The sequence below is a fragment of the Crocodylus siamensis genome, chromosome 3, assembly GCF_052110815.1.
Source record: "Crocodylus siamensis isolate JL-2025a chromosome 3, ASM5211081v1, whole genome shotgun sequence".
Classification (NCBI taxonomy): Eukaryota; Metazoa; Chordata; order Crocodylia; family Crocodylidae; genus Crocodylus; species Crocodylus siamensis.
This window is the reverse complement of record NC_143397.1, coordinates 253,763,545-253,790,400: the sequence shown is the minus strand read 5'-3', so window position 1 is coordinate 253,790,400 and position 26,856 is coordinate 253,763,545. Positions and strand designations below refer to the sequence as shown.

General features: G+C 42.8%; 1 protein-coding gene across 8 annotated transcripts in view; it reads left to right on the top strand.

Moving 5' to 3' along the window:
• The window catches only part of PTK2 (protein tyrosine kinase 2), a 347,400-nt gene that overhangs the window by 31,915 nt on the left and 288,629 nt on the right, over positions 1–26,856 (top strand). Inside the window, exon 1 of one of the 8 annotated variants that reach the window (XM_090040719.1) lies at positions 4,750–4,864. The exons of 6 other annotated variants lie outside the window; for them this stretch is intronic. In XM_090040719.1, the coding sequence (XP_089896845.1) occupies positions 4,828–4,864 (37 nt within the window). In that variant the 5' untranslated portion in view covers positions 4,750–4,827. Of the gene's footprint in view, positions 1–4,749; positions 4,865–26,856 lie in introns of those variants that run through there. One more of the 8 variants, XM_090040714.1, reaches the window with a different exon arrangement.

Genomic DNA, 26,856 nt, shown 5'->3' with positions numbered 1-26,856 from the left:
TGCTGCCATCCTTCTGCTAGATGGTGGGAACAACATTGTAGCATAAAGGAGCACCACTGCCACTGAGAGGGGGCATTGCACTTGATATAACAAAGCCTAGAGAGGGACCTGAAAGGTATACTAGGTTTTGTTCCCTGGGAAACTGTTTGAATGGAATTTTTGTGGCTGAGAAAATGTGGATTTTAGTTAACTTTGCAATGATTTATCCATATTTTTGCCAGTAAGTTTGAGAAAGTGTTTAATAATACTTATCATTTGGGTCATCTCCAAAATTATATGCAAATGAAGGCTAATAAAAAAATTGCAATACAGATAAATATTTAGATGGGTAGGGTTCTCTCTCCAAGTCTATGCAGAAAGTCAGGATTAGATTTTGTGAGTTTTCGGTTATGTCTCTTGCTAAGAATGTCAGCTCGGAGGCGCTGAGGATGTGGGGTCACAAGGGCCCTGGCTCCCCTTGGGAAGAGGGCTGTCACCTGAAATGTGTAAAGCTTTCCACACACCCATCATTGTAGTCCCCTCCCCTCCCCCCAGCAAAAATGAAAATTGGCATCCATGCATCAGCTCCTGCTATCTCTTTCCATATTGTCTTATCTTAATAGATCCCTAGAAATCCTATAGACTATGAAACTTCTGCTTGACTTTTTTTGGCATGTAAAGCCAATCCCTGTGTTTTGTCACGGTGTATAGCTTCTTGTAGGCTCAGGTCAAGTATCATTTGCTGATTTAAAAATATTTGAAGAAATTAAAAAGCAGTATATGGGTAGATTCCAGCTGAACACTGTATTTACCTAAATCCCAAATAACTTTGAATTTAAAACAATTCTCCCCCCCCCCCCCAATAATTAGATTCTATACATGGAAAATTATAAATTAGTTAGAATTATTCATGTATAGAAGCTAATGATTGCAAGGTCATCTTCAATTCATCCCCACCATCACTGTGAGGGGGGAAATAGTCTTGGGAGGGCAACCAGCAGAAAAAGCAGCACTGGTAGAAGTGGGCAACTTGCCCTATGCCCCCCTGCCTCTCTAGTTGTCTTAGCCCCACCCTAAGGCCTGTCCCATGGCTAGTTGCCTCCCCTTGACACCTGTCCTGCCCCTCACCTCGCTCCTCTGCCACTTACCCTATGCAGTGACTCTGGCTTCACAACATGCGGTGGCTCCAGGCCTGGGCAGGCAGAAGAGGCAGCAGCAGTTCAAGCCCCAGCCCTGGGTTGGGCCAGAGTCACAGAAACTCCCATGTCTGTGCAGTCCCTCCTGTACTTCTCCCACCCTGTGCTATGTAGTCTCCCCTGACATCCTTCATTTGCAGTCTTCCCTCCCTGCACCATCCCTGTACCACCATCACCTTCCCTCATGCTGCCCCTGGGCTGTGTACCGTGCAGGCTCTCCGTGGGCTGCCTCCGCTCTCACTATGTGGCTCCCCCAGGTTGAGGTTGGAGTTGGAGATGCCGCTGGAGAATATTCCTGGCCTGGACTGTACTCAAATCTAAGATGATGGTGGGGGTTTTTTCATTTTTCCTTGGATTCGAGAAAATATGGGAAGTTAGTTCGTGGTCGCTTTTCATAAGTATCTTCATAAGAACCTGTTCTGTGCCAAGGGTGTCTTGGGCCCCTGAAGGAGATTGTTAACAAATCCCTTGTTTTAAAATCTGGTTTTAATGATCCAGAAAAAGGAGGAAAACACTTCAGAAGTTTTAACTCTTAAAATGAAAGCCTGAGTTAATAATAATATCCTGTTCCTTTTCTAGTAAGCTTATAGGAAGGGTTTTGGAGAAACCCTCCTGACACTCTTTTTGTAGGGAATGTTACAGATCATGTTGCTGCTGTTGATGTTTGACTTTTTTTCATGCAGAAGGCAGACAAAAATGGTGAGAGAATAACAGCAAAAGGAGGAAGAAGCAGCTTCTGTCTCTGCTTTGTTTTTCTTTTTCTTTCTTTGCTTGTAGTGTGCGGTGCCCAGAGTCTGATCAGCTGCTGGAAGTGGTGATATCAATTTCCTTGTTCTGATCTGATTTGCTTAAGGCTCCTTTCAGGACTAGGATGATGAAGGCTCAGCTGTGTCATGGTGGGTCCCAAGAGATGAGTGGCAGAATGGTTTCATTCCACTTGTTTCCGCTTCTCCCGTTGTTTGTGCAGAGCTTGCTCAGTCTCCAGGAAGGGGAGACAGCCTCATTGTCTCAGCATTAACCAATCAAAACACAAGTTTTGGTTCCCAGTACAAGCATTTCTTCCAATTTCTAGAATCTTTTAGCTCATTTTCATAGTAAATGGACACTTATCAGGAGCCTTGAAGATACCTTATCATGGTTATTTTAATCTAAAGAATTTGGTTTGCCTTGTGTTCAGTTTTTGCTGACTGTTGTTTGGACATCTTTTACCTTAGAGGCGTGCACACGCTCTCTCCCTCTCTCTGTGCAATATGTATATATATAGTTTTAGTACAGAGTCTATTTGTAAACTGAATTTTTTCCTTTAGAAATGTGAAGGTATGGGGTCAGTGAAATCCAGCTCCCCTCATTCCTTTTTCCCCTCTGAACCATATAATACTTTCCTTAGAGGTAAGTTTCCACCTTAATTATTATTTTTTTTTTAAAGGTCCTGAGTTACAAGGCCTGGAAATCTGATACTTGCAGCAATTCCTCCAGTTCCCCATTGCCATGCTATCCTTTGTATTGGTATATTGGGCATGTGGGAGTGCTGCAGAGGAGCCTTTTATCCATCAGCCACCCCACGTTTTTTTGAGACAGAGAAAGGATTACATCCGACAAACGTATAGCTCTTTACTAAGGTTCACGTGCAGAGGATCTTATTCAGGTTTGAGTGGTCCCCACCGTGCCATACCCCCAGACACCTTGTTGCTGAACCCAGGTCACTCTTCTTACGCCTGTCTGGTTTAGTTGTGCCAGCTGTCATCCCTGCCCTCCTCCAGCAACAACCCCCTCAGGTTTGCACACTCCATCCCAAGAATGGCCGGTCAGGCATACATGTCCCTTCCACATCAGCTAGGTGCACGTGCAGATTTGTGGCTGTCTTTTGAATGATGACCACAAACAGCCTTAAACTTAACATTTTTGAGAGGTCTCCAGTACAGCAAATCTTTTCTCTACTGGTTTTTACATAGGTGTCAATAAGCAATGAAAAAATAGGACGTCTAAGAAAAAAATCAGTCTCAAGTTCAGAGGCTTCCTGTTAATAATTTATGAAAGGAAAAACCAAATAAAAACTTACCTAGAAAATACAGGGCATAGAAATGTTCTGTGTGAAATGTCACACCAATTAGACACCTATTTTTAGGACAAAACCAGGATTGTGTGCTCCATTTTAAAGTCATTTTAGAATATAACTAATAGGGGTGGGAGGGAGGGTTCAGTGATCAAATATGGATACTTTTTGATTCAAGTGTAAAGTGTTCTATAACACATGTAGTATAGCAATCATGTTATAAATTTTAAAATACCCACAAAATCTTCCCATAATTTTCCCTTGGAGAGAAAAGGGAGAAGGGATTCACATGACCAGAATGGTGGGCAGGTGAGTTTGTGATGTGTGTACAGTACTTTGGTTCGACAAGAACTGGAGTAGAATAGGAAGGAGTCACTAGCAGATGCTACATTAATTCTGTACATAAAGCTGTAAACCATAAAGGCTATGTAATGCCACTGTAATGGGGTTGCATTAACTTTTCCAATAAAACGTTTTTAATGACAAGAAAATCTGTGTTATATAGAGCTAAAGTCAATGGAAGATTCTGCTTAAGAATAGAGGCTAAGACTCGGATATATCAATATATCAGTTCAGAAAGCAGCAAAAATGAATTCTACAAAATGACCAAGCTAGTTACTGTTGGGGTTTTGACTTCACTTTGAGCCCATTGTGTTTTTGTTAATGCAAGTTTTATTTGGTTGGTTGTTTTTTAATGGGTTCTGGTTTGGAAGTAATAGGGAAAATTGCAGAAGCAGTGAACCTTTTTCAGTTGGTAAAAAGGGGCTCACTGTTCTTTAATGCCTGCTTACAGTGGTGCGCCAAGCTGTTTGAACAAAAGAATATCTTTTATTTTCAAAACTGTATCCGAGCTATAAAATGTGTGTGTCTTGTTTCTGTATCACTAGAAAAATGCTGACCAGCATGAACTGAACTTTCATTTATCTGTGTTGAAGCTCCCTTCCCTGTGGAAAACCACTCACAGGACTGGAAGTTTTCAGAAAGACATCCTCATATTAAAATAGGGATATATTGAAAGTCCTGAATATTAACTGTAATAGCGGTTTTTGGTTTCCTTTATTTGTTATAACAAGAGGGTTTTTGTACACTTCAGGGAACTGAATAATAGGAGCATAAACTCAAGAATGAATGAATGGCTTCCACAGATCTTGGAAAAGTCTCATTTTTACCAGGTTGACCCTTGTCTGAAGTGAAGAGCAATGCAGAAATTTGAAAAAACTTCTACCATCAGTTAATCTTCTGTTTACATCTCCAGCCCTCTGAAAAAGTAATACCTCTTGTGCGGGTGATGTGATCTCTTGAGGATAAGCAAACCTTTTAATGAAAGCCTAAAACAGTTCCCTTACTGGCTGTTTGGGGGCTGGCTTTTTTTTTTTTTTTTTTTGATTCACAGTATGCCTTCTTATCATTAAAGTTGCGTAAAATGTTTTCTGAAGTGAGGGCATGTTTTGATTTGCCTGTAAGAAATTTGAGAGCTCTCAAGTGTTTTAAAGATTTGAGGAAGGGAGAGAAGTTGAGACGGGGATGTGAGCAGTGCAGGGACAAGGAAACCGATCCAAATACACTTTCTCTTCAGGGGTTTTATATTCCAGTGGAAAAATGCAGGTTTTTGGATTTTTGAATTGTGCAAATAATGGTACGTATTAGTAGCTATCTTGACTCTTTTTATTAGAAAGAAGAACAAAAAATTACCTTGTAAAATACAAGGGTGTTCCTAGCCCATGAATGCTAAAAGACTTCTGGTGCTGTATGCTTGTATAGCTGGTAATAAATATTTGGTTTTCTGTAGTGTTGCTTCCTTTAGAGAATATTTCTATTAATTTGTGATGTAATATGTATATTGGCTGCAAATAAGGTACTGATTTGTATATTGCTCTTTTTAAATTCTGGAGCTAATGTAGTCATTTAAAAGTGAAAGTAAATTGTTCTCCTAGTCTGTACTTGTAAAGAATGAAAAAGGTTTGGTTTCTGGAAATAATGTTAATTTTCATTAAAAAAAATATATATATATATTAGCATTGTGTGTGACTAAGTTGGTCAGTTTAATTTTTTCAGTGCAGTACAAGGGAGTAATAAGAACAAGCTGCCATGGTAAGCAAGCAGGTTTTTTACATGGGAACAGTATGTTGTTCGTGTTCACATTTAGAAAATATATAATAGTAAATTCTCTAGCATGTCCATCAATAGCTGTGACACAGTTAGACTTTTCAGCAAAGGTTAGCATTTCAGCAAAAGTTTGATGTACTTCAGAAATTTAAGACCATTATAGAATGTCTTTTCTGGTATTTAGTTCAGTATTAAACATTTACTCACTTAGGTTAAGTAGCGTTTTTTCAGGATCTGTTAATATTTTATTTTTACATGATCTGTTAAGTATGGACGATAAAATTTTATCCTTGAGCCTATAGATTTCTATGAGTGTTGTGTGATTATTACTACACAACAGCTATTATTTTTAAAGAGTTCATAAGATGAAAATAAACTGTCAAAGTACTAAGAGTTCTTGTCCTTGTTCTTATTCTTAAACTGAGATCAACTTTACTAATAAGGCTTCTGTTTGCTTTTTTGCTTAAGCTTCATGGTTTTGATATATTAGGCAAGTGTTGCCTTTTAAAAAGTCTCTGATCTCTGTCGTGATGCAAGATCTGTAAACTTGATTTGACAGAGGACTGCTGTTTGGATCAGATATGGAAAGAACTGTTGCTTAACTGGGAGTTTTGTCTTTTGCTTAGATCAGCTGATGGGGCATTCAGATCACAGTACGTTAATTTTAAGCTTCCTGTGAGATGGAATGAAAATTGCTTGTCTGTTTTCTTTTATCTGCAAATGTCATCTGAGGCTCCCAGAAGAGGAGAGCCACACTGGCCTAAGGGTGTCAAAATATATGGTAGTCTGTTGGCTCGACTCTGAGTAGCCAACAATTTAGGAGGAGATATGATCGGTACTGTCGACCTGCACCAAAGGGGAACTGAATAATGGAACCAAATTTATAGTTACAAAATGATCCTATTTGTAGCTGGGCTACAATTTGCCTGCTTCCTTGAGAAACAGAGTATGAGCTGACTTCTACCAGGCTGAATCTTGAAAGACTGAATACAACGTAAATTACTTGATATCTTAAAGGTGACCCATATTTCTTTGTGACCTTTTTTGAGTTTTCTTACTATGAATTCCTTTTATTAAGTAGCCAAATAATATACTTCTAAGAGAATTTTAGAAATAGATCTCCTTGGTGTAGGTCAGATTTGAGAAAATAAAAAAAACTTGAAAATTTTCAGTATTTAAAGTAGCTTTTTGGAAAAGGGCTTTGGTGAATGAGTCAGATTTGCTGTGTCAGTCAGCATACACAGCTTCAAAACTGCAGTTTGTAATGACTTTGTAACAGTATGTAATTACTGTGCAGACTTCAGAGTTTGAGAACTGTATATTATTACTAAACCTATTGACATTACCTAACGTCTACAAATGGATGTGAAAATAAGTTTCTTTTTGTGCTGTGTTGCAAATGCTGAAACTTTGCTTTTGTGACAACTGGGTAATAGAAAACAATACTGTGGATCTCTGTCGTGATATACAGACTACTCCCAGTATCTTTTCTGATCTAAACACATAGATTGCAAGTACTTTGGATGTGGCCCCTTTTCTGTACATTGTTTGTTTGTTTACTTTTGTTTGTGAAGGGGGTGCTCCTCCTGAATCAGGATTAAAACAGTAGTAATAGTTTCACATGCTTTCAGAAGTTTAATTTTAGAGATGGATCCAAAAAAGTAGCTGTATCTATTTTTCAGAATATAACATGGGGTCTGAGGTGTGTTTGCTGATTATAAAAAAAAAATATATATATATATATATATCTCCGTGGAAGTAGATATATTTTTCTGTTTAACAAACTAGAAGTATTTAACATGTGAATTTTGAAACTGGAGTAAAAAAAACCAGGGTTGTCTCATTCTGTGTAGATAAGGCCAGTGAAGGATGTCTCTGATAGTTGTGCTTTGTCTCACTCCTTGCTTTTGGGACCAGACAGTTTTCTTTTTCTTAATAGTTGTCCTTTCTTTCCATGTCTTTTCTGTTAAAGAGAATGTTTCCACTGTAGACATGAAGAACCCTCAGAAAATGCTAGCTCTAGGTTTTCGCTCAGTTTTTGGCAACAGAAGGATAATAGAGCAGTTTCTTCTGTTGGAAAGAACTCTGGCCTCAGCAGGTCAGCCTGGTTTTGACATTGTGGATTCCTATTTGAAATCTCTGGCTTTATCTTCTCAATCATGTTTGCTCATGACCCCGGCTCCCTGGTTGAGAATCATTGGTATATAAGTCTTAGTATCTGTTAATTTAGAGCTAACATTGATATCTCTGCAATGCTGAATTGCACTGTTTAGAGTGGGAGTCCGCAATCAATGGCCCAGCTCACAGGCTGGATCTGGCCCGTGGACACAGGGACTCAGCACCAGGGGTTGTTAGCTGCTGGCACTCTCCCTGTGCCACTGCGGGAAGAAGCACTGACTGGGGGCAGATCCTAGCGCTCGTATGCCTCTGACCTGAGGTGTGGGATGTTCTGACCCACAGCTGGAAAAGGTTGCCTACTGCTGGTCTAGATATAGCCATGGACTTCTGCCATTGCTTTTTGATTCATGATGAAGAGCAAAGAGATGAACAAGCACCTTAACAAAATCTGAATCTGGGCGAGGAGGGTAGGAATAGGAAATCTCTTGTCACTTCATAGAATCACATCATAGAAGTCGGGTCGGAAGGGACCTTGTAGATCTTTAAGTCCGACCCCCTGCCTGGGCAGGAGAAAAACTGGGCCCAAATGATTCCAGACATCAAGCCTCGTCTTAAAGACTCCCAGGGTAGGAGCTAGCACCACTTCCCTTGGAAGCTGGTTCCAGCTCCTAGCCGCCCTAACTGTGAAGTAGTTCTTACACATGTCTAATCTAAACCTACTCTCCGGCAACTTGTGGCCGTTATTCCTTGTTATGCCAGGGGGTGCTAGGGGAAACAAGGTTTCTCCCAAACCCTTCTGGTCCCCCCTGGTGAGTTTATAGACAGTCACCAGGTCCCCCCTCAGCCTTCTCTTGTGAAGGCTGAACAGGTTCAGGTCCCGCAGTCTCTCATTGTAAGGTCTGCCCTGTTGTCCCCGGATCATGCAGGTGGCCCTCCTCTGGACCCTCTCAATGTTGTTCCACATCCCTCCTGAAGTGGGGCGCACAGAACTGGACACAGTACTCCACCTGTGGCCTGACCAGTGTCGCGTAGAGGGGGAGGATCACCTCCTTGGACCTGCTCGAGATGCACCTGTGGATGCACGACAAGGTCTGGCTAGCCCTGCCAGCTGTGACCTCACATTGTCGGCCCTTGTTCCTCTTGGAGTCAGTAATGACTCCAAGATCCCTTTCTGCCTCTGTGCTCTCAAGAAGGGAGTTTCCCATCTTATAAGTGTGCTGCTGGTTACTACTGCCCAAGTGCAGCACCCTGCACTTGTCAGTATTGAAACGCATCTTGTTTTTGCTAGACCACCCCGGTAACCTATCCACGTCTTGCTGCAGTCTTTCCCTCCCTACTAGCGTGCTCACCTCACCCCAAATTTTGGTATCATCAGCAAATTTAAACAGGGTGCTTTTCACCCCGTCGTCCAAATCGCTTATAAAGAAATTGAACAGTGCGGGCCCAAGGACCGAGCCCTCCTTGGAGACTCCACTGCCCACTTCCCTCCAGGTCGAATATGATCCATCCACCACCACCCTCTGAGTGTGACCCTTCAGCCAATCTGCAATCCATCTGACTATGTAGGCATCAGTGCCACAGTCGCCTAGTTTTTTAATAAGGATGGGGTGGGAGACAGTGTCAAAGGCCTTGCTGAAGTCCAGAAAGACTATGTCCATGGCAACACCTACATCCAGTGCCTTTTTAACCTGATCAGAAAAGGCAATCAGGTTGGTCTGACATGACCTGCCCCTAATGAAACTGTGCTGGTTGCCCTTGAGCATCATCCCTGAGGCCAGCCCATCACAGATGTGCTCCTTGAGGATCTTCTCAAAGAGTTTCCCTAGGATTGAGGTAAGACTGATAGGCCTATAGTTGCCCGGGTCCTCCCTTTTTTAAATATGGGGACCACGTTGGCTATCTTCCAATCATCTGGCACCTGGCCCAAGCACCATGAGCGCTCGTAAAGCTGTGCCAAGGGCCCTGCAATAACCCCTGTTAGCTCCCTCAACACCCTGGGGTGCAGAGCATCTGGACCTGCTGATTTGAACACGTCCAGCCCCTCCAGAAGCTCTCTAACCCAGTCCTCCCCAACCTGAGGTCTGGAGGCATTTCCTTTGAGTCTTGTCTTGTGTCACGGTGGGGAAGTCTTGGTCCCTGGACAAGAAAATGGTGGTGAAGAACTGGTTAAAGAGGTCTGCTTTCTCCTCTGGTGCAATCACCAGATTACCCAGAGAATCTTGCAGGGGCCCCACGTTGCCCGGTGCTTTCTTCATCCTACCTATGTATTTGAAAAAGGACTTTTTATCATAGATTTCATAGACATCAGGGCTGGAAGGGACCTCGAGAGATCATCAAGTCCAGCCCCCTGCCCAAAGGGCAGGAAGTCAGCTGGGGTCATAGGATCCCAGCAAGATAAGCATCCAATTTACTCTTGAAGGTATTCAATGTAGGTGCTTGAACCACCTCCGCTGGCAGACTGTTCCAGCCCTTGGGGGCTCGGACAGTAAAGAAATTCTTCCTTATGTCCAGCCTGAAACAGTCTTGCAGGAGTTTGTGACCGTTTGACCTCGTCATCCCTCAAGGCGCTCTGGTGAACAGACGTTCCCCCAGATCCTGGTGGTCACCCCTGATAAACTTATAGGTGGCCATCAGATCACCCCAGCGCTTTTCCAGGCTAAAGAGCCCCATGGCTCTCAGCCCGTTGTCGTAAGGTCTGATTTCCTGACCTCTGATCATGCATGTGGGTCTTCTCTGGACTCTCTCAAGCTTCTCCACATTGTTTTTGAATTGTGGAGCCCAAAACTGGATGCAGTACTCCAGCTGCGACCTCACCAAGGCTGAGTACAAGGGGAGAATGATGTCCTGGGGTTTGCTCGAGAAGCATCTATGGATGCAAGCCAGCGCTTTGGTCGCTTTATTAGCCGCAGCATCGCATTGCAGGCTCATGTTCATCTTGTGGTCAATGATGACCCCCAAGTCTTTCTTCTGTAGTGCTAACCAACGTAGCACTGCCGAGCCTATAAGGGTGCTGCAGGTTTTTCCTCCCAAGGTGGAGAACCTTGCATTTTTCGGTGTTAAACACCATGCGGTTCTCGTCTGCCCATTTGCTGAGCTTGTCCAGGTCAGCCTGGATCACCTGCCTATCTTCTGGCATGGATGCTTTGCCCCAAAGTTTGGTGTCATTTGCGAACTTGGCCAGTCCACTCCTAACTCCAATGTCCACATCACTGATGAAGATGTTGAACAGAATGGGTCCCAGGACAGAGCCTTGAGGGACCCCACTGGTCACAGGACACCACGATGAGTGACTGCCATCAATCACAACCCTCTGGTTCCGACCACAGAGCCAATTTCCCAGCCAGCGGATCGTGGTGGAGCCAAGGCCACAACTGGCCAGTTTGGCCAAGAGGTGATCATGGGATACCAGATCAAAAGCTTTTTTTGACGTCAAGATATATGACATCAATCTCATCTCCCTCGTCCAGGCACAATCTGTGGGCAAGGCAAGGGCACACTTGCCTGCCTGTACACTAGTGCCAGGAGCCTGGGCAACAACCAGGAGGAGCTCATCCTCCTGCTCAGTGCAAAGAATTATGATGTCATTGGGATAACGGAGACCTGGTGGGACTCCACCCATGACTGGACCATGGGTATAGAGGGCTATACCCTGTACAGGAGGGATCGTGTTGACAAAAGGGGCGGGGGTGTAGCTCTCTATGTGAAGGAAAGCTACATGTCCCTGCAAGCTGATGTTGGCGACTGGCATGGACAGCTAGAGACCCTCTGGGTAAAAATTTGTGGGGAATACGGCACAGGGGACACAACGGTGGGAGTCTACTACAGACCTCCCACTCAAAGTCCTGAGCTTGACCAGAGTTCGCCTGGGAACTGACTGAGGCCACTTGCTCCAGGACCTCGGTTGTCATGGGTGATCATCTTTGATCTTGGATGCTAGTCCTAGCTCTATGTCCACCTTAGCTTCCCTGACAGCCCCCCTACAGACCTGAGCAGAGGAGGTATACTCCTCTTCGGCGATAAAACTCCCCTTCCACCGGTTGTACACCACCTTTTTGGCAATCAGGCATTCCTGGATGCCCTTGGTGAGCCAGGGGGGCTTTCAGGCACTCTTACCCCCCTTGCTTCTTGTTGGGATGGACGCTCCTTGGGCGTATTGTCTCTGTAAGGAACGACCACTAATCTTGGGCACTGAGTTCCCCTGCTCTCAAGAACCCCAGCGCCTCTCCCACTAATCTCTTCAACTCCTTGAAGTTGGCCATCTTGAAGTCTAGGGCTACCGCCTTGCTGCAGGCCCTTGACACCTTGCACTGGATGGTGAATTCCAGCAAGCGATGATCGCTATCACCCGAGTGGTCAAGCACCTGAAGGCCTGTTACCAGGTCGTTGCTTGTGGCCAGGACCAGGTCCAACAGGTCATTTTCTCTGGTGGGACTGCGCACTTCCTGAATTAAGTGGAGGTCCTTTATCTCGGCCAGGAACCTCCTGAAATGGTCCGACGTGGCTGACTGTTCCTCCCAGCAGATGTCCAGGTAATTTAAATCACCCATGACAACTACATCCCTTGCTTTAAGTGCCTCAGCAAACTGGCCCGAAAATTCGCAGTTCAGCTCCTCCCCTTGGTTGCGGGGTCTGTAGTAGACCCGCACGGTTAAATCCCTCTCCCCATGGCCCCCCCATGCATCTTGACCCAGAGCACCTCAGCTTGCCCCTTCTCTGACCCCATTTTGCAGGCAGAGGATGTGTATTGGTTCTTGACATAGGGCGCCACACCCCCACCTTTCCTTTCTTCTCTATTCTGCCTGTAAAGCCTATAGCCCCTAATGCTAACTGCACAGTGGTGGGATGAATCCCACCAAGTTTCTGTTAACCCTATTATGTCTGGGTCTGAACTGGCTATTCTGAGGGCGAGTTCCTCCTGCTTATTCTCCATACTGTGAGCATTGGTATGTAGGCATTTAAGGCCTTGCCTAGCTGCATGTGCCACCCCCCAATTTGGGAGACTGTCTGGACCCATGTTTCTTACCTGCGCACTCCTTGCATTTGTCACCTGTCTTGCTCAGGTGGTGTCTCCTGGTCTCCCTGCGGCCCCCTCCGCCGGCAAGGCTAGTTTAAAGCTTGCTGTACGAGATCAGCCAACCTGGAAGTGAAGATGCACTTGCCTTTAGGAGAGAGGTGAAGCCCATCCCTCCCCAGCAAGTCCCCCGCCCGAAAACATGGGTCACTATATAGGACCCGACATTTTTATTTTTGGATCTTTGAACTTGCACCAGTTTGCATATATTTTTTTTCATAGTTTGGTGCCTAAAACTTGGTAATACTATCCTAAATGGAGCGAGAAGAGATCATTGGAAAGAGGAAGGAACTATTTAACTCCAGTCCCATGACATAATGTCTTTAGCAGATGCATTCCAAGACTTCATTGGCTTGTATCAAAAAATTTCAATGTGCAGAATGACAACATACATTTTAATAGCACCAGTAGACTGTATGGCTCAAGTTAAAATATAAGACATGTGTGCCATGTCACATATACTAGTATAAGTATGTGTTGAAAAGCCCTTGAAATATTTCTATACTTCAACATTAGTTAAACGCTAGGCCAGAATATCTTAACTGTTTCAAATATATATTTAACTTTATATCTACGTACACATAAAATTTGACCATATTTTGAAAGAGTTCATGCTGAAAGTGTATATTTAAAATCTTTTTGCATTGATAATTTACAGAAAATGAAGATAAAATGTGATTCAGATTACTGGTTTTTCCTTTAAACTAATTGATTATTGTTTAAAAAAACCATAGACATTTGTGCTTTGTTTAACCTGAATTAATTTTTATAATGGTGTATAGTGATATGAATTCAGGAGGGAGGCCTTCATAATGCTCTAAATTACAGAAGGGTAAGAAAAAAGCAGTGCATTGAGGTTAGTATTTTTTCAGTTTGATATCACTGAACAGTGTCAGTGTTGTATAGAAGGGTAAAGAGTATTGTTACTTTTGCGAGCAAGACATAGCAACTAACGTGCAGCATGCCTGATGACTAGATCATAGTCAGATCTTGAAATAAAGACTTGATTTTTTTATTTGTTTTACTTTCCAACATGAATAGCTTATCACTGGCAAGCCTTTAATGTTGTCGTTCTCCATTATTAGCATGACTCAAGTTTTCATTTTTCTTGATGTTGTGAGGTTCAGTGATTTGCTATACACTTTATCCTCATTTTTAAAAAGTGAATGGGATGAGAAGGTATTGGTGCCTGGTGCAGACAGAATGGTGGGATAAGCAGCACACTAAAATAAGAGAGTAAGCAATTCAAAAAGCTGATTGCTGCGGCTTTTCTTGTTTTAGGATTTATTGTGGCTGTTGCTAGATTTAGAAAAATACGTTTACCCATCTGGCAGCCTAGAATTGTCTCGTCAGCTGAAGCTAATGGACTTAGTGATGGATGCCTTTTGTTTGCACTGCCTGACTTTTGAGTGAAGGGAGACAAAAGAGCTCCACTAGCTTCACTGTAGATCATGATGAGCTCACAAGGAAAGAATACCACTTTATTTGTTTTATAAATCTTGGGAAAATATTAAGCATCAGCTAAGTATTTGGATGTTAAGAACAATATCTGCATATAAAATACCGTGTTACAGAAGAAACAGTTTGTGCTTGAGAATCCTATATGGAAAGATTATACTGTGGTAAGTAAGATTTTTGATAGTATTGTCATTCAGCAGTTGAAAACTGTAGGAGGTATTCATTTTCTGTTTTATAGTGATTTGGGCTGTTTTAAGTTCTTATATTTGTGCAAAGAACGTATTTCTTTTCTGCCTTTAAACTACAAATCAGTCTGTCAAATATATTAGTAATACTAGGATCTTTTGTTGTGGTCCTTCTCTATTAATCATTGTCATCTTCCTGTGCTTGTTTTGTTCCTGCGGATCAGTTCTGACTGTTTTGATTTTTCATTTAGAGTCAATATAAGTCCACAATAGTATACATACTCAATATTATTATTGCCTTTTGTATAGATAAGCCTTGTACAAACATGACTCATGTGCACAAGCTTGGATACTATATCTTTATAAAATATTTCTGTTTAAATACTAAAAATAGTAAAACAAAGCTATGCCTGAAATAATAGACTTGCCGAGGTTTTCAAACATACTTCATCTAGAATACATACTTGTAATGTTATCACAGGAGGGGAAAAGTAGCATGAATCAGTGGTGGTTTTTCAAATGAGGAAAATGCATGGATATATTTTGGCTTGTGAAATACAGTTATTTCTGCAAAAGCTCATCTCAAGATATTATGAAAGAATTTAAAAATTGATTTAGAAAAATAAAACAGACCATAAATTCTGACCTTACTTATGCCCATTTAAGCCAACAAGTCAGTAAAGTTACTGAAAGATTTAAACTGATGTACGGCTGTTCAGGCACAAGAAACAAAACGTGATCCTGTCCCCACTGTTACTTGAAAAAGCGTGTTTGCTTGTTAACTTTTAGTCAGTTGTATTGAATTGAAAGTCCCAGAGGCTGATGTCTGTTCATCCACAGGACGAGTACAGCATGGCACCTACAGTGAGTACTTTGCCACCTTACCATCGTACCGTAGCACTGATTACAGGATGGAGTCAGCTTCCGGGGAACTTTTTCGAGATGAGAACTGGCTCTGGAGGACTGCTCTGCCTCTCCACTAAGTTTGCCTGTTAACATTGGTGGTGTGGACAGCAGCTTTCATGACCAGTTGGAACATCCCTGAGGTCACCAAATACCTTTCATGGAGGTCCCGGAATACCCCTCGGAGGGTAAATGTTTGTCATTGAAGACGGGAGTACAGGGGGCAGATGAGTTTAGGGTGGAGCCCTGTCAGTTTGTGAAGGTGATGTTGACATGCGTATTTGCAGTAGTAAGCACAGTCTGTGAGAAATGGGGATTGGGGTTACAGTTTATTGGGCTGCCAGGCTTTGGGGTCCCTCAAAATCAGATCACTTTCTATGTTCTGTTTCCAGAATAGGAGGAGGGAGACCCTGCCAGGGTGTACTGGTGCTTCAGTTTTCTCTCAACCCTGGTGGTAAGGGATTAGAGCTGATGACTTTCCTAGGCGGTCCCTTTCAGTCCTCTGTCCTACCTATGTTCTTTGCTAGTACTGAATTTCAGTTTCCAACCTCTGTGTATAAATCCTCTGTCCTGTCCTCTGTCTTGACATGCCCAATCCTGTATCTTATCTTCCCTAGCTATTCTTGGTAGAGCTTAAAAGTTCTGTTAAAGTTTTGCAGAAACAGCATAAATAAACTACTGGGTAAAATTTTGCTTTAAGAAAATCAGCTTGGAAATACTGCAAAATACATTTGGGGGGATTTGAATAACCACCTTCAAAGTTAAATGCAACTAAAATGTTAACTGAAAGTAATAAACTTTTTTGCAAATTTGAATTGAACATGAATTTTAGATCTAACATGTCTTTATTACTCAAGATGCATAGCTCTTTTGCAAGTATTTGTTGGGGGGAGGTCTAGCAGTGTCTTAAAATGTTAGATACAGAGAGGAATAATGCATTCAATTCTGTCAAATGAAGATTTTATTGTGTACACACTGACTTCAATAGTACCACAGATTAAGAGGCCTATACTCTCAAAAATATATTTGAAGAGAGATCATTTTCAGTTTGGCAGAATTAAGACCTCCTCATTTGGTTTGTGGACATGCGATAGAGTTATTCGTGTATGTTATATTTTCAATGCTGCTTTCATAGGAATAAACCCAACTTCCACGCACCATTAACAGGAGGTGGACTGACTTACTCAAAGTCACTGTGAGCAGACAGAACATGCCTGCAGTCCGTATGGTCTCTTGTGTCACCCAGTTCCTACATTTGATCGTGTTTTTTCAGACGGCATAAATATGGGGACTCTTTCTCTGTCATAGCATGGAGTACCTTTCAACAGTTTTTCTCTAACACCTGCATGACAAGACAAGTTTAGAGGAAAAAAGTGTTCCCTGCAGTAGTTTTACACTGAAACTCTTCTTTCTGCATTCTCTAACCATCTCTTCCTTGTATCCTTTCATCTTAAGCTTTACGTTTATTTCTTGTCTTTTACTTAATGTTATTTACTCTGTTGTTCTTCTAACTCTCTCTGCTCCCCTGCTTGCCTTGCCCCAAACCTTCTCTTCCTCACAGTACTAGCCTCCTCCTTGCTCTCTTTTTCCTTTCATTGCTCCCCTATCACCACCCGTTTGCTGCCCTTTCTTTTATCCCATGAAGCTTGCTTCAAGCTTTCCCCAGGGAAAAAAATTCTATGCAACACAGCTTTAAATACAAGTAATAAGTTAGTTAAGATGCATGCATATTCTTTTGTTGAAGCTGCTTTTATACCCTCCTTCAACTTCTGTTGTCCTTATACCCGTAGGACTGTCTAAATTAGCCATTCTGAGCCTTTAGGATAGTGCAAGCTATAGATTTAAATAAGCAAAGTAATTTGTAATTTGGATTCCTATGGCACAAGAGAAATAACCATATTCTTGTTTCCTTTTACTAACTCTCTCATTGCCTCCACTTAGTTCTCTTTTCGCTGTAGCATCTTTGTATTTAGAATACTCCTTTACAATTTCTTTTCTACACATGACAAACTACCACCTATTGAATGTGGTGACCCTTCAGTTAAGGCACTAGATTATATTAAGGAGTTTGACTTGCATCCGTAAAAACAAGGACATTGAAAGTTATGACTCCCACGCTGTTTTAAACTCTCTCTGTTGTGTCTCTTATAGCCCTTTATCATGGGGTTTCAGAACTGTAATATCTCAGTGTTGTGGGTTGATTTAAGTACTCCATCACCCTTGACTGTAAATGTCCTTGTTTGGTGGGTTTAAGTTAGTTGCCTATAGCAGCACAAACACCCTGTTGACTAGAGACTTTGTCCTCTGGGAAAAAAACAACAACAACAAAACTTGAGCAGCAGTGATTGCTCTTATTTTAGCCATCCACAGTTCCCTTGTATTGAATCCTGCTAGCTGAAGTCTAATAGAAGTGCCATATGCATGCATTTGGTTTACACACATTAGATTTTTGTACAGTGAAACAGTATAGGGGAAAAAACACATGCAAAAATAATCCCTCTGGCTGAGGTTGAGTAGTACTCAAACAATTGCAAGTTAAGATCATCCCTATAATCTTAGAGAAGTAACCTTCAAGATGCACTTTTGATCATTTTAATTTTTTAATGGATCGTTTCAAAAACATAGATGTCTGTACAGAGGAAGGATTTGCAGTACAGAACAGCTGTGAGATGTTTCATGTATCCACATAAAGGAGAGAGGCTGCATGGCGAATGTGCTTTGTGCACCAAAAGATCTGGAAGGGAGGAGTTCCTTACTACGTAATAGGGCCCCAGGATTACAGTTTCTCCCTGAGTTCGGCAGGGACACTTAGTTTTTCCTAGAATGGCATTGAGCAGTTTTTTTTTTCTTACGTTGAATATTGGGTTTTGTCTAGAACGTCATTAGATGTATCCTCTGAACCGTCCCTAGCAGGGGATTGGTGAGCCGTCCTATCTGATAGTTCTTGAAGGTAAGGTAAACAAGTTTAGCCATACGAGTTTATTACTTGCATCTCTTTCAAAAACCTAGAGTATGTATCTATGCTTTACGGATTTTTTTTTCTTCTGCTGAGGGATGGAGGAAAAAATGACTTTACGAGTGAAGAACTGAACTGGGGATAGGGCAGGGATGGGCAATTATTTGGACTGGAGGGTGGGTCGAGGAGTTTTGGTGAGCTTTTGGCAGGGGGGGTGGGTGCTGATCCTGCTGGCCCCACCACAGTTGTTTACACAGTGATGGGAGTGGGGGGAAGTCCAGGGAGATGCCAGTTTATCCTATCTGGCCCTAGGCCCAGCTGCCCTGCACCCCCTACTGGGGCACCAGATGAAGCAGGCAGGTGGGAGCTCTGTGGAGAGTGGCCTGGACCCCCTTGGGCAGGGTGCCTTGGGCCAGGCGGGTGGGATGGGGCTGCGGGTGGTCAGGGCCAGGATTGCGGGGTGGTGACAGCATGGGGCTGGGGCCCAGGGCAGAGCTGCATTCCGTTCCTCACATCCCTGCACTGGCACCAGTTCCCTGCAGAACTGGTGCCTGGCCCAGAAATGTGCCCAGGGTGGATTGCAGCTCTGCCCCAGGCTCTGGCCTGGTGCTGTCACTGCCCCATGATCCCCACCCGCCTGCGGCTCCATCCCATCTGCCTGCAGGGGTCCCAGGCCCGTCTCCATGGAGACCCCACCTGCCTACCTGCTTGCTCCGTCTGGCTCCCCCAGTGGTGGTGGGGTGGACAGGCCCGGGGTGCCAGAGTCTGGTGGTGGCAGGGCATGTACTTGCTCCCACACGGCAGTATTGGGCTCTGCTGGGAAGCTGAGTCTAGCCGCGGCCACCCCATCCCTTGGACACAGCTCCTAGTGTGCCTGAGTTGTGTGTGGGGACACAGCAGGCTGTGCCAGCTGACACCTCTGTGCCCAGGGGTGCTGAGACCACGTGCCCCCCATGTCTGGGCTGGGCGGCATCAAAGGCCTACCATGGGCCAGACAGAATCGCTCCGCAGGTCGGATCTGGCCTGTATGCTGTATTTTGCCCACCTGTGTAGGGATTATCTGGAATCATTTTGCTACTTTGCCAAGTGCTTTATTTGTGAAATCAAACAACTTGTATCATCCCTCAGAGCCTCAGTTCCCTATGTATAAAAGTGATGCAGTACATTCCTGCCTAACTCATTAGTGCTTGTCAATGAAGAAGTAGCGGTTTCTTAGCTGCTATTATTTATCTTTTTAATCTTTCATTGGTGAGAGTGCCTTTGTTACCTTTTGGCTGGCAGTAAGTAAAAATTAATGGATGTGTTCAGGGATATAGAAAATGAAAAACTTTTAAAGGCTCCATGTGCACACCTGCCTTTTATTTTGGGTAGGCTTAACTTTGGGCCAAATGCAGGTGAGATTGGGTGGGATGGCTTTCAGCCTCCTAATAAAGAAAAAAAAAATCATTGAATTTTCATAGAATCATAAGGAAAAATAAGGACCTCAGGAGATCATCTGGTCTCCTCCCTCAAGGCAGGATCAGCCCTGATTAAGCCATCCCAGTCAAGTGTTTGCTTGACTTGCTTTTAAAAATGTCCTGAGATGGAGATTCCACACTCCCTGTTGCTTTAATACTTAAGCAGTCATGGTGAGAGAGAGCTTCATAATCTAAACTAAAATTTCCCTTGCTGCAATTTAAAACGATTTCTCCTTATCCAGCCCCTGCAGTCACAGTGAATGATCTGTTGCAGGGTGGCCAAGATTCAGCCCATGTGGCTCAGTCATCTCATCTGAAGGGCTCTCTATGGATCCTAGAAAGCTGGCAGCAGGGAAGTGGTGGCAGCATTAATTGCTGCATCTCCCAGACCAACGGCAAACAACACTACCAGGGCTCTTTCCAATACAAAATTTGGATCTGTGGAGAGTCTCGGGAGCTACATGATGAGACACCATGCACTGACCTGTGCCATTCCTTTGGCCCACAAGGCCTGATAAGTTGGGCATCACTAGTCTACCATCATCCTCTTTAAACATCCTCCAGGTATTTGAAGCCTGTTATCATCCCTTCCCTCCCCCTCGAGCATTCTCTTCTCTAGGCTAAATAATCCTAGTTCTTTCATAAATCATAAGCAGGGATCCTAGTTTTCCACGGGGGGAAAAAGGAAACATCTCTGGGGGAAAATAACTCATAAAAATTAGGGCTGTGCAAAGCTTTCGTTCCTGATTCAATTCGGCGGAGTTTTGGCCCAATTCGGTGGCCGAATCTCTGAATCTGAATTGAATCAGGAGACCCTTTAATTTCTCCAATTGAATTGGAACCCTCTGAATTGATTCAGAAAGATTCAATGATTCAGACATAGGCACAGCTTTAAATGTTTTTTCTACATACCTCAAGGTACCAGGCGGCTTGTGAATGCTGCAGCGGTGGGGCGCATGGAACATTGCACAGGAGTGAGGGGGCACCCCAGCGCACTTGGCAGCAGACCCAGAAGTGAACCAGAAGCACTTCCGGTCCATTTCTAGGTCTTGCAGGTAGCACGCAGAGGGCCCCTCCGCGTCCTCCCAGCTTGGTGACTGGTGCCTTCTGGGTCTGGGGTGGACACCCGGGGTCCCCACCTTACCCGATCACTGAACCAAGGGTGTGCAGGGGAGTTCCTTGCGCACTTGGCAGTGATCCCTTAAGTGGACTGGAAGTACTTCTGGTCCGCTTCCGGGTCTGCTGCCAAGGCACTGGGGAGCCCCCCGTGCTCCTGTAAGATGCTCCATCCACCCCAGCATTGCAGCGTACACAAGCCATACCTGGTACCTTGAGGTACATAGAAAAAATATTTAAAGCTGTGTCTATGGCCAAATCGCTGATTCACCGAATCAGCATCGAATCTTCAGATTTGAATTCAGCTGAGTCAAATTGGGGACAGTGATCTGAATCAACCAATTGAATCAGTGTCCCTGATTCTGGCCAAATCCAAATCGAGTATGGCCCATTTCGCACGCCCCTAATAAAAATGCATTTTTCCACGAGGAAAATGAAATAGAGCAGAAGTGCATAGGGCAGTGGTGCCTTTATTCCCACTCTTCTTATTGTATGCTCCCCCTGCTGGCTCCAGGCCTCACCACTGATTTGGTGAGAGGCAAAAACTGTGGCAGAAATGCAGTTTTTGCCTCTTGCTGATCCCAGGCGAGGTGTGGGGGTGTCAGGGCTTTGCAGCCAGTGGCGGGGGGTGGCACAAAAAGGTAAATTCTGAGGTTTTCCGTGGGAAACTGATTTCAAGGATCCCTGGTCATAAGTTATGTTTTCAGGCATCTGATCATTTTTGTTGCTCTCTGCTGTACTCTTTCTAGTTTGTCCACTTATACCTTGAAGTGAGGAGCCCAGAATAGGACAAAATACTCAAGGTAATGCCACGCCAGTGTTGTATAAAGGAAAAGAATCACTTCCCTTACTTTGCAAATGAAATTCCTGTTAATACAGCCCAGTAGGCTGCTGACCTTTTTTGGAACAAGAATGCAGTATTAGCTCATATTCAGTTTGTTTCCTTTGACGCCTAGGTCCTTTTTTGCAGTATTGCAGCCTAACCAGTTCTTCCCCAATTTGTATTTGTGCATATACTTGTTCTGGCCCAAGTGCAGGTTTTCACACTTGTTCAACTTTATCCTATTGATTTCAGACACTTTCTCCAATTTATAGAATAACTATGCCTGTTAGAACACAAAGATTTAATATTAAAATTAAAACGGAAGTTTCATGAAGCAGAAAAAAGTGATTTCTCCCAGGCAACTGGGAGAACTGTTTAAGAACATTCAACTAGATGCTCAAAAAGTGGGTAAGAAGTCTATGCAGATTGAAACAAAAACAGCTGCTTAGAGGGAAGTGAGTAGAGTTTTATTTGTTTAAAAAAGGATATACAAAAAAATGAATAATTTTGATTTATGTATTCCTTGCGGTGAATTATAATTGAAGGAAGCAAAGGAGCACTAGAGGAAAACCATGGCTGAGAGAATTAAAAGCAATAGGAAACAGTTAAAATATCTTTAAAATACTGACAGTGGCATTGGTCTTTTCTCAGGTGGAAATGGTAGAATTGTAAATATTTGTGGACTGTCTCCCCATTACTATTTCTGCTCTGTGTTTGTGGTAAAAGTCAGATGAGTTTCAGATCATATGATGATGTTACTGTTGGAATGGAAAATATATTATAAAGACCAGCTACTAGAGTTAGACACTTTCAGTTTACAGATTCAGGTACAGGTTTTAAGTTTTTCAAGAGCTGGCTGAGGAGGTGTCTGCATCTTTAAGCATCTTTAATGCTGATTTCATTTGGAGAAGCTTCAAAAGGCTGGAACAAAGCTAATGTGGTGCAATAATTAAAAAGAGTAAATGAGATGCATCTGGTAATTATAGGCCTCACAGTTTGACATAATCAGTGGCAAAATAATGGAATGGCCGATGAGCAGCTTTATTAATCAAGAATTAAAGAAAGGTAATACTAGTCAACTTGGATTTATGGGAAATAGATCTTAAGATGTCTATAACATAGTGTATGCAGTGCATTGCTTGCATAACTGAGTAAGCTGTGAGCTGGCTGCCAAATATTCCTGAGGATAAACTAGTCTGTACCATGCTTTGATACTACTTTGAAACTGTTACCACTAGCTGTATTTTAAAGTTAGCTCAAGTATGTTGATAATGCACTGCTTTTCATAGGGCAACAGTACAGAATCGTACATCTTGTTGCGCTATATTTGGTCCTTGTCCTCCCCCTCCCCCTGCCATTTCAGGAGGAAATTACAAGTTTGGTTCATAAAGGTGTGATACCTTAGACACCAGTGAGGCAGTTGGTTTTCTACTGTGCGACATAGATTAGGAAACTAGAACAATTCAAAATCAACATGACATATGTCAAATGGCTTAAAAGTTAGCTAGTTGATATGCGTAAGAAGGAACTATGCATGGGGAATCTCACCTTGTTTCTAGCAGGCTCCTTCAGGGATTAGTTCTTTGTTCCGTATTGTTTAATATTTTTATCAACAGCCTGGAAGAAAATATCAAATCATTATTGACAAAAATTGGGAGAGTGGTCAGAATAACAAGGGCAGGTCACTGAAGCAGTAGGATGTGGGTCTCTTGGTAAGGTAGATAGAATAACATGAGTTTCATTAGAGCCAGACATGAAGTCAGACATTGAGGAACAGAGAATTCAGGGCATGCACATGTATCCAATGGGACAATCTGTCCTTGGAATCTTTCATTCAAAAAAGGGGTGGTGGGAGGAGACTTGCAGGTTATTGCAGATACTCAGCTGAATGTCAACTTGTGATATAGCACTGTGCCTAAAAAGGTATGTCATCCTTCCATATACAGGTGTGGGAATACAGAGTGTTGAATTAACACTTGGGTTCTGTGGTCAGCATTTGGGCACTGGCGTGACCATTAATCATACGGAAGTAGGGCTGGAAGGGACCTTGCTAGGTCATCTAGCACCCCTTGTGCAAGACAGGATTGTCACCCAAGTAAACCATCCCAACCAAGTATCTGTCCAGCCTGCTCGTGAAGATTTCCAAGAATGGAGAGAGATGAAATTTCCACAGCTTCTCTAGGTAGCCCGTTCTAATGTTGACCACCCTCATAGTCAGAAGTTTCCTCTGAATTTTCAACCTGAATTTCCTCTGTTGCAGTTTGAAACTATTGCCCCTAGACCTGTCCTCTGTGGCCCAGTTCTATCTACTCTATAATTGACCTTCAGGTAGAAAACTGTTATCAAATCCCTCCTGAGTCTTCTCTTCTGCAGCCGAAATAATAACCCTGTTTCTTTTAGCCTTTCCTTTTAAGTCATGCTTCCTGGGCCTCTAGCTATTGATGGACTCTTCCTGTGGACTTGTTCTTGAAGTGTGGGGTGCAGAACTGGATGCCATAAGGGTTTGCCAGTGCCAAATAGAGTGGACGAATCTCTTACCTTGATTTGCTAGTGGCACTTGTGTTAGTACAAGTAAGCTTGAGGTCCTTCTATGCAGTACTGCAGTTCCAGCCAGTCATTCTCCATTCTGTATTTGTGCATTCTTCCCAAGTGCAGGACTTTGCACTTGTCCATGTTGAATTTCATCTGGTTGATTTGTGGACCATTTCTTTAGTTTATCCAGGTCATGCTGGATCTTAGCCCTGCCCTCTGAAGACTCTTTCACTCCACCCAAATTGTTGCCATCAGCAAATTTGCTCAGTCCCGTTGTCCATACTGTAAGTGGAGATGTTGAACAAGAGTGGACACCGGGCAGACCTCCAGGTGGGGAACCCTACTTGGTATTTCCTCCCAACTTAATATTGAGGCATTGATGACTACTTGTTGAGTATGATGATCCAGCCATTACCTAGGCATCCTGCAGTACCTTTTATTTAGTGTGTATTTCCTTAGTTTGTCAGTGAAGAAACAGTGTCAAAAGCCTTGCTTAAATTGAGGTATATCGCATCCAATGCTCTCTCTTCCCCCACCCCCTCTTCCTTCCCCCATCCACAGAGCTTGTCACCTTATAGGAGGCAATTAAATTGGTCAGGTGTGACTTGCTCTTGGTGAATACATACAGGCTGCTCCTGATCACCTTGTTCTCCTCTAGGAGCTTCACAGTAGATTCCTTGAAGAACCTGCTCCATGATCTTTCCAGGTACTGAGGTCAGGTTAACTCAGATGGGCAAAATATGACTTGTGGGCTGGATTTGACAATCACTGAAGCCAAAGATCATGTGATTGGGAGTTACTATCTGCTAGTGATGTAGACTAAGTCAAGGTGCCAGTCAGTGAAGTGAAAATGTTTTTTTTTTAAGATTAGCATTGATTAGCATTTCTAAATTTTGGCAGAATGCTACATTTAATAATAAATCATGATATGTTACAATTTAGATTTAAATTTAGTATTTCTATTTATAATACTATGATAAATTATATGATCTAATTTACTTTCTGCTGAATTTGCTATTAAATGGTTATATACCCCTTTGTCAATCAGTGGTATGGGGGAGGGCCACCAGGAAATGCTCATGAGATTGGCTCTTCGTGCCATGACAAAACTATGAAAATTGCTTTGTCACGAGTTAAGTAGACCCCTAGTTAGGGTAGTTTCTGCATCACAGGAAAGAGATGCTGTAATTCAAACCAGAATTCATTTAGGGAAATTCTATAGTGTATGCAAGCAAAAAGTCAGCAACAAATTAGAAACATGGGACTGGATGAGATTTCTTGGATCGTTGCATCCAGTCCTTCAAAGCTATGATTGATTAATGAAAGCTAACAAGATAAAACCTTAAATATTCATGGATGAAAATAAAAATGGCTGAAGATAGCTTTTATCTGCTTTAATAGTTTTAACAATCATTTTTGTACTTTCACACTTTGGCCAGGTACAGATATTACGATGTTACCAGTATAAGTAGTCAAAAACCTGTGTATACCCATAACGGAAGTTCAGTACCCAAAACCAGTTTATACGTGGAATGAACAGAAGTTCATCACACAGACTGGTTTTAAAATGGCAAAACTTGATCTAGGATTTACGCCTACCACCAAAGAGTGAATGTGCGTTGTGTTCACTACCAATCCAAGCTACATTGCTTACAGAAAAGTGTGCAACTTGGATTGATTCTGCCCTGGGTGTTTTGAATGTCTGTATCTAGTCTTTATGGCTAAAAGCAAACAACTGGAACACGTGACTTTTTTTCCTCCCTTCTCCCTTTCCCATTTGAAAAATTAGTGCCAGATAGAAGTATACTATCCATTCACAATTACCTTTATTCAGAGGACTGATGATCCAGCATGCACAAAGGCCATGGGTGGCAGCAGCATGGAGCTCACAATTCTGGGAAAAGAATCAACCATTTGTAAAGATTAAGGGAATTCAGAACATGCCGGGACTCTTTGACAGACTGCTGCAAAGGTACTGATTGTAATAGTAGCATCTTGGCTGAACCAGGCTGAGATCACCATATAATTTAATAGAGGGCAGCAATTTGGGTCAGATGGTCAGGTTGTTGGGCACTATGGACCTTGGCTGGACTTGATCCAGCAGCCTTGTACTGTAAGTAGAGCTCATCACTCTTCCTTCCTATGCTAGACCCTTGCCCTAACTACAAGTGACGCACTGTGATGCTCTTTATTCAGAGGAATTACTGGTGGGTGACATGTGACATGCTCTTCCCTAGTGTGTGTGTGTGTGTTGCTGGCCTCTGTTGTGCTTAGGATGAAAAATCAAAAACTGAACCCAAGTGTCTTATAATGATAGTTCAGGAAAGTACCATGGAATTGAGTTGTTACTGCAGCAGAAAAGAGAAACTTGTGCAATTATGGAAGAGAGACTTTTCCACAGCCCTCAAGCACAGGAGTTTGTGAATTGATTTCACAGGCAGATGCAGGATCATAAACAGCGACAAAAATTGGTTGGAAGGGTCCTCAAGAGATCATCTAGGCGTGATCAGGTCTGCCAAAGCATCTCAGACAAATATTTGTTAAACCTGCACTTAAAAAGTTATAACAGTTGAGATCCCACAACCTCTAGGAAATCCATTCCAGTGCTTGTAACTGTCCTAGTTAGAAAGTTCTTCCTTGTACTCAGCTTAATTTCCGTTGTTGAGTTTAAATCCATTGCTGTTGGTCCTGTCCCCTGTGGGCACAGAGAACAGCTGATTATCATAATCATTGTAACAACGCTTTTGTATTAGAAGACTTATCAAATTCTCCTGTAGTCTTCTTTTCCCCCAACTAAATAATCCCAATTCCTCCAGTTATTCTCATGTCATGTTTTCTAGACCTCTAATAATTTTTTTATTGCTCTTTTCTGGCTCCTTCCAAATTTCCACACATCCTTGTTG